This window comes from Sapajus apella, unplaced genomic scaffold, assembly GCF_009761245.1.
Source record: "Sapajus apella isolate SASKATOON/1434 unplaced genomic scaffold, GSC_monkey_1.0 scaffold19, whole genome shotgun sequence".
Taxonomy (NCBI): domain Eukaryota; kingdom Metazoa; phylum Chordata; class Mammalia; order Primates; family Cebidae; genus Sapajus; species Sapajus apella.
The window spans coordinates 484,532-499,249 of record NW_022436959.1 but is presented as its reverse complement, the minus strand read 5'-3'; the positions used below and the strand labels follow the sequence as shown (position 1 = coordinate 499,249).

The 14,718-nt window shown below is 38.5% G+C and overlaps 1 protein-coding gene across 3 annotated transcripts in view; it reads left to right on the top strand.

Moving 5' to 3' along the window:
- GPR141 (G protein-coupled receptor 141) overlaps positions 1-14,420 on the top strand; it is a 49,772-nt gene extending 35,352 nt beyond the window's left edge. For 2 of the 3 annotated variants that reach the window (XM_032286783.1, XM_032286782.1), the window contains exon 2: positions 13,403-14,420. In XM_032286783.1, the coding sequence (XP_032142674.1) occupies positions 13,417-14,334 (918 nt within the window). In that variant the 5' untranslated portion in view covers positions 13,403-13,416 and the 3' untranslated portion in view covers positions 14,335-14,420. Of the gene's footprint in view, positions 1-3,202; positions 3,296-13,402 lie in introns of all 3 variants that reach the window. The other variant, XM_032286784.1, reaches the window with a different exon arrangement.
- The last annotated feature ends 298 nt before the right edge of the window (positions 14,421-14,718 follow it).

The window sequence follows — 14,718 nt, the reverse complement described above, 5'->3', positions numbered from 1 at the left end:
CGTAAGATCAGGAAAATAACATGGATGCGATTCTATTATTAAATCTGCAGACTGTGTTAATATTTGGTCAATTGCACCAGTAATATCTTTATTTAAAAAAAGACTTTATAGAATAATTCTGGTCCAGGGATTGTATGTGGACTAATATGAGAGACAGGGGATAGAATTTGCTGAAGGAATGGAGGTGAATTAGGGGAGAAAAAGGAATTAAGGATAACTGTAAGGATTTTCACTTATGCAAGTAGAAAATAGAGTTAGTATTACTAGTGAAACTGTGAGGACTTCGCAAGGAAGAAGTTTATGTGTATATCTGGGGCACAGGAATTCAGCTTATGATATACTAAGTTTGAGATATTTATTAGACATAGCAGTGGATATGTGAATTTGTTCTTTGTGATTTGAAATTCCATTTTTATGTGTTTTAAATGTGAGTCTTTTCTAGTAGTTTGACTCAGCACTGGGTGGGACCTTTCAACATAAATATTTTATCTTTTGTATGTATAGAAAATGTCCTTTAATTATTTATCTGAGCATTTCATTTTCTTTTGCTGTCTCCAGATGATGTTGGAACTTCTATTAATAGTTTTGTTCTAGGTTCTTCTTAGCTTTTCTTTTAAAACTTCCTTCTCTTGGCCTTTTTTGGTTCTATCTGTGGGAGTCTTCTCAACCTTCTTACAAGCTCACTGATTATGTGGTTTGGTACATTTTAATTAAAATAACAAGTCTGAGTCTTATTTCACACCACTCTCTTCTCTCTGAGCACATATAAAGTTCATTTTTTCCACTTTGCCCTCTTAGCAAACCAATGCGTCTGTTAGTTCTTTGGTCTGGGAAATTTGTTATCCATCTAATGTGGCATTAGCTTTCCTAAAATGTTCAGTGACTATTCCTTGTCTTCTTACCACTGAATGTGATATGAAGATGTCACCCATTGTGGATGGAGGTACCTGAAGCATGTACTTTCCTTTTCCAAGCACAGACTCTTCAATTTCTGTTTGATTTGGGGACACACTCTCCTAGGTGGGTGCCAACTCGCTCCAACCCTTATAACGTTTAAACTTGAATAATCCTTCTCCAACACTTTATTCTGTTGCCAAAACAAGCTTTCAAAACTGAAATATTGAGATGTCATTTAGTATTCTAAAATTCTATGCATCCCTCATAATTTTCAGAATAAAATGGAAAATCCTTAGAGTGGCAACATGCCATATGTATGGCAAGCCTCATCTAGATTCTCACCCACATTCTCCTCATGTGTCAAATGTTTCAAGCACAGCAAACTATTAGTCATTCTGCGAATGTGCATCCAAGCCTTCGCCCAGAATCTTCCCTTTCCCTGGAGTGCTTTATTTCCTCCTCCCTACATCCAGAACTTCAATGCATCCTTCACGATCCAGTAATTGCTACATATCTATACTCAAGCATCTTTTATTTTATTTTGATGCCATCATCCTCCAGCACATCTTAAATAACTACTGCTCTTTCTGAATTCTTGCAGCATTTTTCACATACCTGTAGGTGTTTCTGTAAATAATTGATGTGCCTCTTTCTCTCCTTCCAAACAGATTTAAATGCAGAAATGTGTTTTATTCATTTCAGAATCTTAGCAACCTATTGGAAAATAGACACTTAGAGTGATACCATTTGATTAATCAATGAAGTAAGACATCCCAAAGTAGGTTATACTTGTTTGTCTGTTTTAAAATGATGAGGGAAGGGGCTCTGGTGACTAAAGTCTACATGCTAATGAGTGTTTGGATTATTTAACGTTATTTTGTAGGGTGCTACAAATTGTGTAGGACTCTCATTTTGCAGGCTGGTCTCTGATGTTGGCTTTACCATAGGATACTTATAAAACAGCCACAGAAACCACTTCCATATCACACTTCTGACATTGACGTCGTCCTCAGGCCACGGACAATAACCACCGAGGCCCGAGCAAGGCTGCGAGCAAGGTTTTGGGGAAGGAATTGCTTAAATACAAGGGAATAGCCACTAGGCAAGCTTCAGGCAGATCTGAGGAGCTCTCTTGCATGTGGGATGAGATCAGACTGGAATCCTGAGTGAATCATGCAGGCAGGATGGGAGAATCCTTGTGCACCAGGATAAGGGAGAGGCTTGTTTAGAGCTACAAAGACCAGCAAGACCTGGCCTGGTATGTCAGGCCAGCTATGTCAGTGTCCACAGCTCCCATCGACAATGCGAGGCCAGGGAAAGTTTTTTAAAAGAGAATTGAAATCATTGATGATGCCATTTGGACTGTAGTCTAGTTGTTTAGCTGTACATTTGGGGCCTAGAGAAATAAGAAACAAGCTGATGGTATAATAGAGAACATTCCAGGAATGGCAGGTAAGTCTGAGTCATAGGATGAGGCTGAAGGAAGTGGGTTAGAGAGATGTACCTTGAAACAGAAGCTGAGGCCAGCCTGCAAAGGGCTCACATGTCATGGTAGGCACTTAGAGTTTATTCTTTTCTCTAACAGGAACCAAAGGATTTTAAGCATAGCCATGATAGGAGGGCAGGGGAAAATCAGAGTCTGAGGCAAGGCTTCATGATGACCTTCCAAGGTGAATTGCAGAGGTAAAGAGGGGATCCGCATGTGGGCAAGGAGATCCGCAGCCAGGCAGAGAGGCAGCCTTGTCCCCTTGAGAAGGTTGGCTCTGGGTCTGCAGTTTATTTCTGGGATTCTGACATCAGTTGTCGGTCTGGATCCAAATGTGGCTGTATCCAAAAAATGTTTAATCCAGTCAAGGCACTTTTTCACCATTATTTCACCCATTCAGTTAACAACTCATGCCCACTATTAAAAAAATTATACTAGTTTTGCAAGAAGTTCAAAGTTAAAAACAAGTCCACAAAGGACTAAAATAAAGACTTAAAACAGAGAAATTAATAAGACAACAAAGGAAGGAATGAGAGGCACCTGTAAAGCATTTTGAGAAAGAACTGAGAATGTCCCAGTGGGGTTGAAGGGCCTGAAAGAAAATTCAGTCTGAGCTTACACCTCAAAGATGTGCAAGAGTGTGTGAATGGGGGAATGTTTTGGAAAGAGAAAGCTCAACAAAGTTACATAGGTGAAATATCTAAATAGCATCAACAAATAACGTGTTAATGTTGTTTTTAAAAATTTCCCTGGCTTCTTGTATCTGGAATGGATTGTCTCCATGGAAACAGAAACTACCTCTCTCTTACCTTCTTTCAGATTTTCCTGGGATCAGCTGCATTCCTTTGCAAAAGTATATTGGACAATCAGCTGGGAGAATAACTGAGACATTTGAATCAGGAAAATATTATGGTCAGTTCAATGCCTGATTATGACACCAGCATCACTGGCTGGGACCCTCAGACCCTACTCTCCTGTTTTCCCTTCATCTTCTTCTGTCCTTTCTTTTTCCTATTCCTTTCCTTTGTTTTTCTCCACCTTTCTCCTCTCTCTTTTTCTCCCCCACTTTCTTGATGTCCCTCTCTCTTTCTTTCTTTCATGAATATACTGAATATTACAGAACTACTTGACACCTACTCTGTCCCAAATACTGAGCTAGGGTATATGCTATATTTTTCTATAAAATTAAGTGTGAGGTGGTTCTTCACACTTAATAACAAGTGTGTCTCAGTCTATCCCGGGCACTTTGTAAGCTTCAGTTGTTTTCTCTTCAAAGTGTCTGTGTCCCAAAGCTCAGGATAAATTTCAAAGCCTGAACCTGAATATTAAGAAATCAAAACATACATCATCTAAAGTTGGCATCCAGGAAAACAGAGCTTTTCATTTGTTCAGAGCCTGCATATTTCTTACCTGCAAGTGTTTGTTTTGACCACACGTGGCAGGTTCTGTATATAACACACGTCAAAGCCATCAGTTACACTTGCTGTTGTGACTGTGGGTGCTGGCTGCCTTGTTCCATGGCCCCAGGGCACAGCCATGGCCATGGTGTTTGCCTCTCAGGCTTGTCTGTGTCATACCTGGCAGGCTTACTGCTCCACAGCTCACTGTGTCTCTCAGACATTCTCTTGGCTTTCCCACAGTCTCAGGGACTGTTCAAAATAGCAAGCTATTATTCTGAAGTGAGGCATTGGAAGTATTTCTGAGCAGTATTTATCATTTTTGTATGTGCTTAATTTTTTAGCAATGAAGACATTTCCTTTCAAGGTTGTTAAGCTTTGAGCTTTCCATTTTGTAAAAAGGCTTGAAATTTCCTTCATTCTTTGTGGGCATCCAACTCTAACAGACACATAAATTAATAGACTAGGAAATATTTAACAGTCTAAGTTCAAACAAATATGTTTACTTTGGTTGAATTGATGTTGTTATTAATTGCCATAGAAATAAACCACCGTACAAAGACATACTCCCTGGAGGATAAATATGACAGTGCTAAAATTAAAATTTGAATGAGAATTACCTGCAGATTTATTTATTCATTTATTTATTTATTTTTTTATTGCATTTGGGCTCTGGGGTACATGTGCACGTCCTGCATCCTGCAGGATTGTTGCATAAGTACATACATGCCATGGTGGTTTGCTGTCTCCATCCCCCCACACCATAGCCTACATCAGGCATTTCTCCCAGTGTTATCTGTCCCCATCCTCCCTGTCCCCCACCACTGTCTCCCCCCTCCCCTCCCCTCCACCCCCCGACCTAGCCCTGTGAGTGTTGTTCCCTTTCCTGTGCCCAAGTGTTCTCATTGTTCATCACCCGCCTATGAGTGAAAACATTCGGTGTTTAGTTTTCTGTTCTTGTGTTAGTTTGCTGAGAATGATGGTTTCTAGGTTCATCCATGTCTCTACAAAGCACACGAACTCATCGTTTGTTATGGCTGCATAGTATTCCATGGTGCATATGTGCCACATTTTTTTGTCCAGTCTATCATCTTCAATTTGGAGAATACAGTTCTTTAATATAATATTGATAAAATCACGATATTGATCCTGCATACCCATCTCTTCTCAGGGATTAGAGAACAGGCTGTTATGAATATGCAGCAATCCCCAGTGTACCTGCATAGGTGGGGAGGTGATTGTCCAGCTCTGCTGGTCGGGCACTGGATATAGTCATGGCTCCAAGCAAGTCATGCACATGAGAGAGCGAGGTGTCACTCTGAAAGAAAGGGAGAGAGAAAATTTAGGTCAAATGATTAAAAATCCCCATCAATCCCTAGAATAGTATCCCATATGCAAAGGAACATTTCTTATACAAAATATACAACCTTTTTTCCTCACTAGGAAAAAATTGTGCCCCAATCCCTTTCTGGCCTTACTTTTTATTTGTGAATCTTGAAAGCCTTTATTTCTTCATTGTCTTCCTCCTTTTGGACCCATCCTAGCTCTGGCTTGGCTTTTAGATGCCGGGGAGCCATCTTGGGAGTAGGGTGCTCATCACATGAGATGAAGTGGTCTTCAAGGGAACAGTAAAAGAGCAAGTGCCTTGTAGAGAGAAGCAAACTAAAGAGGAAGATAGTTTTGTTTTAAAAGATGCAAACTCGAGGAAGAAAGAACTTTCTAACTTCTTCTTTCATTTCTCTCTCTCTCTTTTTTTTGAAATGGTGTCTCACTCCATCACCCAGGCTGGAGTGCAGTGGTACGATCTCGACTCATTGCAACATTTTTCTCTTTTTGTTATTAAAGTAATGGCAAAAAAAAGGCAATTACTTTTGCAACGATCTATTATCTAGGTTAAAGTCAGAGCCCTTCCCCTTCAGAGTGATGAGTTTCGAGAGTGTGCCCCCATGTGCCCCCAGCAGGCAGATTGAGAGAGTTCATGGTTTAGGAGAAGGATTATTTTAGCTGCAGTCCGTGGGGCAGAATGGAGAAGTTGGCAATTTGAGGCAGGTCATCTGAAAATCTTGCACAGTATCCTGATTAAGTGTGGCAGAGCACAATAAAAAAGAAATTTGGAAGTTGGCAACATGCTGGGTTTAGGCCGACATGAAAGGCAGCATCTGGAAAACCTATCAGGACTCAGTCTCAGGACAAGTGATCAGAGGCAGGTGGGATCATGGAACTTGACCCTCAAGGTTACAATATAGGGACAATAAATAGGTTATGAAGATAATGAGCAGGTAAACAGCACCACCAAGGAGTCTCAGTAACAGGGTTGTAGCAAAGGAGCAGAGCAGAACTCTTTACAAGAGCTAGATGGGCATAAGGAGAGGGTTGGCACAGCAATGCTTCATGCAGAATCTCCTGAGATGTGGATGAACCCTTCCTGATTGGAGAAGGTTATTCCAAAACTTAAGGTGGAGATGTAGTCACAGGAAAGGAGCAAGAATAAATGGGAGAGCTGAAACATGAAGGGGCATTTCCTAGAAGGGAAAATCAGGCTTTAAACTCGGGCAGACGGGTTTGCCTGAGAAACAATCAAGAGAGCTGAGTCTGATCCAGCGAGCTGGTGGGAAGTAAGCCAGTGTGCCAGGTAAGAAAGAGAACCAAAACCAGATATCAGGTGACAAGTCAAGAACAGGTAACATAGAGTACTTGGATGGGTCGGGGCAGGGCTGGGAAGACATGGACTTGGCTCTATGTGCTTTGGTGCTTTTCTATAGCACACAGACTGGCAAGGAATATTACTATAAACAGCTTGGGTCCTAGGTTTTGGTACAGGAAGAAACCTCAGATCCTGGGAATAACTGTGATGCCAACATAACACATGGTGACTTGTCCCAACAAATGGAGCAGAGACATGGATGAGGAAAGCCACAGAAAAGAATTGTAGGATTAGCATCCCTGATAGTTACCTTTCCAGTTACTGCCAACTTGCTAGCCCTCTCAGAAAAGCAGACATTTGCAGAAATCTTGCAGCCAAAAATGATGTTTAAAATATTCCTAGAAGATTTTTTCTACTTCATACGTTGGGTATTTATCTCATGAATTAATCAATATTGGCTGAGTATGGTGGCCCATGTCTGTAATCCCAAAATTTTGGGGGTCAAGGCAGGTGGACTGCCTGAGTCTAGGAGTTTGAGACCAGCCTGCACAACAGGGTGAAACCCTCTCTCTATAAAAAATCCAAAAATTAGGCCAGCGTGATGGTGCACACCTATAGTCCTAGCTACTGGGAAGGCTAGGTGGGAAGATCACTTGAGCATAGGAGATCGAGACTGCAGTGAGCCATGATCATGCCACTGCACTCCAGCCTGGGCAACAAAGCAAGACTCTGCCTCAACTAATCAATCAATCAATCAATATTATTATGTTGTATATTGCTTTAATTTGGCATAAATAATCTAGTTTGTCTCATAACTATATGAGGTAGGTAGAGCTTATCCACATTTTAGATGACATAAATGAGCCTTAGAGAGGTTAAGTAGTTTGTTCACAGTAACACTGCAAACAGCAGCAGAAGCAAGAATTGAACTAATGCACTGTTCTCTTAGCTACATGTTATGAATATTTAATTACTCTTCCACTTCGTATTTACAGACTGTCTTCTATGTTTTGGCTTTTGCTATGGATACAAGAGTGGAAAAGAATAAAACTGTGTACAGTCCTTGTCCTCGTGGAGCTTATAACCTGGGGGAAGAGGGACAATACCAGCAGCCAGCACCTATTTACTCAAGTGACTATTCAATTGCCCTAGTAGAGGTGATTCTTTCCTCTTAAGAGGAGAAGAAAAGAGAAGGTCAGGTAGATCTCATGTAGTGTAGGAATTCTCTGACTTATCTTCTGAAAGGGAAGGCCAAGTAGATCTTATCTATTGTGGAAGTCAGAGAAAGTTCCCTAAAGTACTGAGAATAGACTTGAGGCCTGAAGGATTAGTAGGTGGGTGGGGAGGGAAGAGAAGAGGTGTTGGTGCTAAGGCAAAAAAGAGTTTGAGGCATTGAGTGAAGGTAAGATGTTACCGAGTGTGGCTGCTGTAAGCAGGGATTAGATGATGCACTTTAAAATGTACAAATAACAATACTACAATATATTTACATCATAAAATAAATTTATAAAAGTTAGGGACCTAATCTTTGTATGTTGGGGAGGAAGTTACCTTTCTCTTGCTCATTCAATTGATTTCAAGACTATAAGAATTTATTGCACTACTGAAACATTTAAAATTGCATTAGCTTCTGCATCTTCAGGGAATGAAAGGTTGATCAACTGAATAGAGCTCCCACCAGGAATAATTCAAGAAATCAAATAAAGTAAAATACAGAAGTTGCTTGCTTGAAGACAGTGAAGCACAGCTGAGGCAATTAGTGAAGAGGTCCTGACTCCAGAGGAGAGAAAAGCTCAAACCAACTTCTTTTACCACAGTAGCTTTTTAAAGTCAGAGCTGAGATTTCAAATTCTTCACCAATGCATAAAGATATTTTGATGAATTCTGGGGCTCTGGGGGATGGGAGACTAAAATCTTAAGCCTTAAAACATCTGAAAAATATAGCAAAGATGTCAGCAGTTTTAGAAGACCAGGATTTGAAGTCAGGCCAGATTCATCAGAAAAAGAGGTCAAAGATAAGACTATTGACTAGAGCTGAAAGTACAGAGGGGCTAAGGAGACCCAGAAGTACACTCAGCCTTGCAAACAAGACTTGACTCAAAATAATGTTAGTACAGTGGCAGATAGGATGGCCCTGCTCAAGGAAAAGAACATTACTTGGAACCACTACCTTTTGTAAGAAAAATCTTCAGAACTTACTAGTAAATTACTAGATATATCAAAGGATGAGATCACATAATGGAAAACCAAGAGAAAACAAAACATATAATAGAAATACATCTACAAATATATAATAGAAAAATATCTACAAATGTTCTACAAAAGACTTTTGAAGTAACTATGATTAAAGTATTTAATAAATCTAAGGAAAGATGAAGAAAATGAAATAGATAAGAAAATTTCCCAATGTAGAATGTATAAGACATACACATCCTAGAATTAAAAGTACTTTATGTCTGGTATTAAGAACTCTAGTTGGTTTAACAGAAGAATAGAAGTAAAAATAGAGATAAAAGTACTGATTGAGATAGAATAGAGATAAAAGTACTGATCGAGAATATATCCAGAGTGGGCACGGTGGCCCACGCCTGTATTCCTAGCGCTTTGGGAGGCCGAGGTGGGCTGATCACCTGAGGTCAGGAGTTCGAAACCAGACTGACCAACATGGTGAAACCCCATCTCTACTAAAAATACAAAAATTAGCTGGGCATTGTGGTGGATACCTATAATCCCAGCTACTCAGAAGGCTGAGGCAGGAAAATCACTTGAACCTGGGAGGCACAGGTGTAGTGAGCTGAGATCGTGCCACTGCACTCCAGCCTGGATAACAGAGCAGGACTCTGTTTCCAAATATATCCAAATGGAAGAAGGGAAGACAAGATGGGTGAAATGTATATGAAATTCAGAAAAAAAGAAGAGTCAGAAGGGAAACAGTTAAAATGTCTAGCATAACTAATTTAAGAGGAAATGATAGATTAGGACAAAGCAATATTTGCAGGAGTAAAACAAATTATTTCCCAAAAGTGGCAAAAGACATTAACCTATAAATTTAAGAACCCCCAAACCATATAAACAGAGGGGAAAAAAAAACAGGCAAAAAATCTTAAAAATAAAAAAAGACATGAACCTTAATAAAAGCAATAGAAATATTGACAACTGAAGTCTCAGTGATAAAAAGCAGGAGACAATGTAATAACATCTTTAAAGTACTGAAAGGAAATACCAACCTTGGCTTTTATGCCTTGCAAATATATCCTAAAAATAGTGATGAAATGAAAACATTTCCAGATACACACATATGAAAGCTTAGAGAATTTATCCCTCAGAAATTTGTACTAAAAGAAATTTAAAATGGAGTTCTTCAGTAGAAGGAAAGTTATATACAAGGGAAACACAGACATTGAGGAAGATATAAAAATCATTGAATAAGAAAACTAACTAGACAAAAATAAATGACTAGGGATTGAATGTTAATGATACCATACAATAATATTATGTGGAGTTTAATAGATAAGTAGAAATAAAATGCGTGAAAACTATAAGAAGAAGGGAGTGAGCAAATGGAATTAAATGCTGTAAATTTATAGCATTTTAAGGAAGAGGCAAAATTTCTATTCACAAAAGGCACAATTTAAATATAATACTCATAAAGATTGCAAGAAAAAGGGAAGAAGATATAAGGTACACACACTAAACAAAAAAGCTTGAGTGTGTCAAGAAATTGATCTCAAGGAAAAATCATTATTTGAAATAAAGAGGAAATATCATAATGAATATATCACTTTCCTATATTTCCTATATCACTTTCCTATATTTAAAATGTCTTTTGTAAACCCCATGTAGCTGGATCCTGTTTCTTTAATTCAGTATAACAATTTTTATCTTTTAATTGGACTGTTTATTTACATTTAGTGTAAAATGTTGTTGAAATTATGTATAATATATCATGTTAGTATTTAAAATGCAGGATTATATTACGTCAGTCCCAGAGGAACCAGATAATCCTACTACTGTCTTGCCAAACGGTCTAATCCAAGGTTATTCAACTTGTGCCCATAGGCCACATGTGGCCCAGGACGACTTTGAATGTAGCCCAACACAAATTTGTAAGCTCTCTTAAAATATTATGTGGCTTTTTTAAAAAAACTTTTTCTTCTTTCTTTTCTTTCTTTCTTTCTTCCTTCCTTTCTTTCTTTCATTTTTAGCTCATTAGATATCATTAGTGTTAGTGTATTTCCTATATGGCCCAAGAAAATTATTTTCTTTCAATGTGGCCCAGGGAAGCCAAAAGATTAGACACATCTGGTCTAATCTCAGCACATTGACATCCTTCATTTGGCTCACTTTTGCCTCCAAGTTTTGCAATAGTGCAACAGACTAGCAGAAACTAAGGCACATACAAGCACTCTAGATGCAAAAAGTCTGTAAGAAAAGCAGTCCAGAAAGAGTTCAGATGAATATTGAGTGAACTAACCTATGGGACTGACCAAAAACCAAGTGAGGGGAATGGGAAAATAGGCTATCCAAAAAGAGAGAAAAGCACCTTACAAGATATATTGGCTTACAGCCATGGGAGTAGAACAAAATTTCATGACTTCCTTTCCTTTTTACATTAAGATTTAGAAGCTTGGACTTAGGATATTCACAATGCTTCTCCATAACGTATAATAAAGAGTTTTGGGGAGTGTGTATTTTGGACACCTTGGTCAAGTGACTTATTCTGCTAGGGCTCAGTTTTGTCATCTAAAATTCAGTATAATAATACATTACACAATTCATAGAACTGTTGTAAGCGTTAAATTAAATAAGACAAAGTATAGGCAAGGATGTAGTGTAGACCTGAAACATAGAAGATGTTTAACATGTGTTTCTGATATCTGGCAATGATCATGGCAGTTTGTAGTAAGAACGAGGACTTGGGACAAGCGATATGCTACTTACTTTACTCTCTTCAATTAGGAGTCAATCCTACTAGGTCAATAGCCAAAGGAAATGGTGAGAAGAACTTATGGTGGCACATTCATTCTTGACTCACATGTGAACACAATATAATTTCATGTCTCCTTGATAAAACTACTTTTCTACAGGGAAAAATAAAAGGCAAGTAGAGAGATTGCACAGTATAACATGAGACAGCCGTTACAGAGTCAACAAAAAAATGTCAAGTTAAGTGAGTCACAATTCCTTGAAATTGTATTCCATGCCCACAAATGCAGAAGGTTCCCTCAGGTTGGGTTATTTTTATCTTTTTTAAAAAGTTTCATTGAGGTATAGGTTATATGCAATAAAATAACCAATTTTAAGCATACAATTCAATGAATTTTTATGAATGACTACAATAGTAACCAACATGATATAAAACGGAAAACAATCCTTGTTCCCACAACCCAGACCTTGAGCTGATTTGCTTTTTGTCCATTAGTTTTGCTTTTTCTAGAAAAAGAAATCATACAATATATAGTCTTTGTGGCTGGTATCTTTCATTCAGTAAGGTTTCTCAACTTTCTGTGTTTGTTACAAGTCCCTCTAATTAATCTTTTCCCTAATTGTCTCTCCCCTTTATGAAATGTTGATACCACAGATATATCTATATGTCTATGTACTGTATATTCAACTGTGCTTTATACGGAGTAAGATTTTTTTTCACACCTCAAAATGTTTTGCCCCTTACGAGGCGCTATCGCCCCATTGAGAATACATGATTTAGTGTAATGTTTTTGAGATTCATCAGTATTGTGTGTATCAAGAGTTGGTTCATTTTGTTGCTGGGTAATATTCCATTGTAAGTAGAGACATTCAATAAATGAATAAGAATAACTGCATATGTGTTACAAAGATCAGGGAGTGAGTGCATAATTCAATTATTATTCTTTCTCAAATCTTAGACTCCCTGATGTCAGTAAACATACCTCTAATAACACGATTGTTCAAGTCAGAAATCTGAGAGTATTAAGACAATTCTTTTTTCCTCATTTCCCCATATCAAATCCATTAAAACCTGCCAATTTCATCTCTTGATTATTGCTTGAATCTTGTATCAAGGGATTAGATTTTGCCACTGTAACCCAGAACATTCGACATATAAGGCTATCAATCTTTATCTTAGAAGAGATGGGAAGCCATTGAAGAGATTTAGATAGAAAACCTGCCATGAGCTTCTTTGTGAAATTAGAAGATTATAAAATCTTTTATAGCAAGTAATGAATAAGAATACGGTGAATAAATTAGAAAGGACTGAGAGTATTTGTGGAGAGGATCTCTCAGGAGTCCAGAGGAGAAATGACAATGGCTCTGCCATGAATTTGCAAGACCTTTGAGGGTAAGAGATGGGAGGGTTGCGAGACATGCTACATTTTCAGTGGGGCCCATGGGAAGGCTTAGCAAGACCTCACTGCTGAATGATAACATAACTATAATGAGAAATTCAGATAAACCTTCCTATTGCTTGCTGCTGCCTTGTCTTTGATGATTTTTTTTTTTTTGGCCAAAAATTAATCAGTATTCTAAATGAATTAAGTATGAATATTCTTGGGTCGATTGCTAATAAGTATGAAAGAATTAGAGAATTACAATCATGCCCATAATAAAAAAAAAAGTGTATGCTTCATGCATCCACAGATCTTTCTATCCATCTTACAACTTTTTAAAGGGTTACGGTAGTACTAGTATCCATGTGTCAGCTCCAGATGGTCTGCAATCCTTATGTAAATTGTCTTATCTGCATTCGTGTCTCTGGGGGGCAACTTGAAGATTAAGACTCGATTTTTATTTCTATTAAAGATTAAGAATCAATGGCTTACTGTGTTTTGGGTCTAGGGTATGCAAACATTCATAGGACATCATCTTCATTCTTAAAGCATGTAAAGTTTATATCATGTAAGCAGATAAATGACAAAGCCACATTGTCAGTGCTATAAAGAAGACAGTTACAAAGCTCTGAAAGCTTGTCAGTTTACTCTGGTGTTTTGTCTCCTCCAGGTGACTTCCCAAGTATGGCTGGCCACAATACCTCGAGGAATTCCTCTTGTGATCCTATACTGGCACCCCACTTAATCAGCCTCTACTTCGTAGTGCTCATTGGAGGGCTGGTGGGTGTCATCTCCATTCTGTTCCTGTTGGTGAAAATGAACAGCCGGTCAGTGACTACCATGGCGGTCATTAACTTGGTAGTGATCCATAGCGTTTTTCTTCTGACAGTGCCATTTCGCTTGATCTACCTCATCAAGGAGACTTGGACGTTTGGGCTGCCCTTCTGCAAATTTGTGAGTGCTATGCTACACATCCACATGTATCTCACGTTCCTGTTCTATGTGGTGATCCTGGTCACCAGGTACCTCATCTTCTTCAAGCGCAGAGACAAAGTGGAATTCTACAGAAAACTGCATGCTGTGGCTGCTAGTGCTGGCATGTGGGCCCTGGTGATTGTCATTGTGGTACCCGTGGTTGTCTCCCGGTATGGAAGTCATGAGGAATACAATGAGAAGCACTGTTTTAAATTTCACAAAGAGCTTGCTCACGTGCATGTGAAAGTCATCAATTATATGATAGTCACTTTTGTCATAGCCATTGCTGTGATTCTCTTGGTCTTCCAGATCCTCATCATTATGTTTATGGTGCAGAAGCTACACCACTCCTTACTATCCCACCAGGAGTTCTGGGCTCAACTGAAAAACCTATTTTTTATAGGGATCATCCTTGTTTGTTTCCTTCCCTACCAGTTCTTTAGGATCTATTACTTGAATGTTGTGACACACCCCAATGCCTGTAACAGCAATGTTGCATTTTATAATGAAATCTTCTTGAGTGTAACAGCAATTAGTTGCTATGATTTGCTTCTCTTTGTCTTTGGGGGAAGCCATTGGTTTAAGCAAAAGATAATTGACTTATGGAATTGTGTTTTGTGCCGTTAGCCACAAACTATGTTATTCATATTTGCTTCCTTTATAAAAATGGATATAGAGGAGTTAAGAATGGTATTTCATTACTTGATAAAAAACCATGCTTTGATCTACCCAAAACAAAAGGACTATAAAATGTCAGAACCTCATGTAGTCATTATGAGTGATGCCCATACAAAGAACCAGTGATGTTGAATCTACTTGGAGTTGAATATCACATTATTTTCCAATACAGAATGTCTGTGTGGCCCATCCATCCAGGCGACATAGAAGTTAAGAGTTTTAGAGTTTCATTAGTTCATTCCAATTTCCTCTGTTTGAAGCACGTTTTTTTCTTGGATTTCGGACTGGACTCAGCCCTTTAGTTCTCTTCATCCCACTTCACCTTACGTAAGT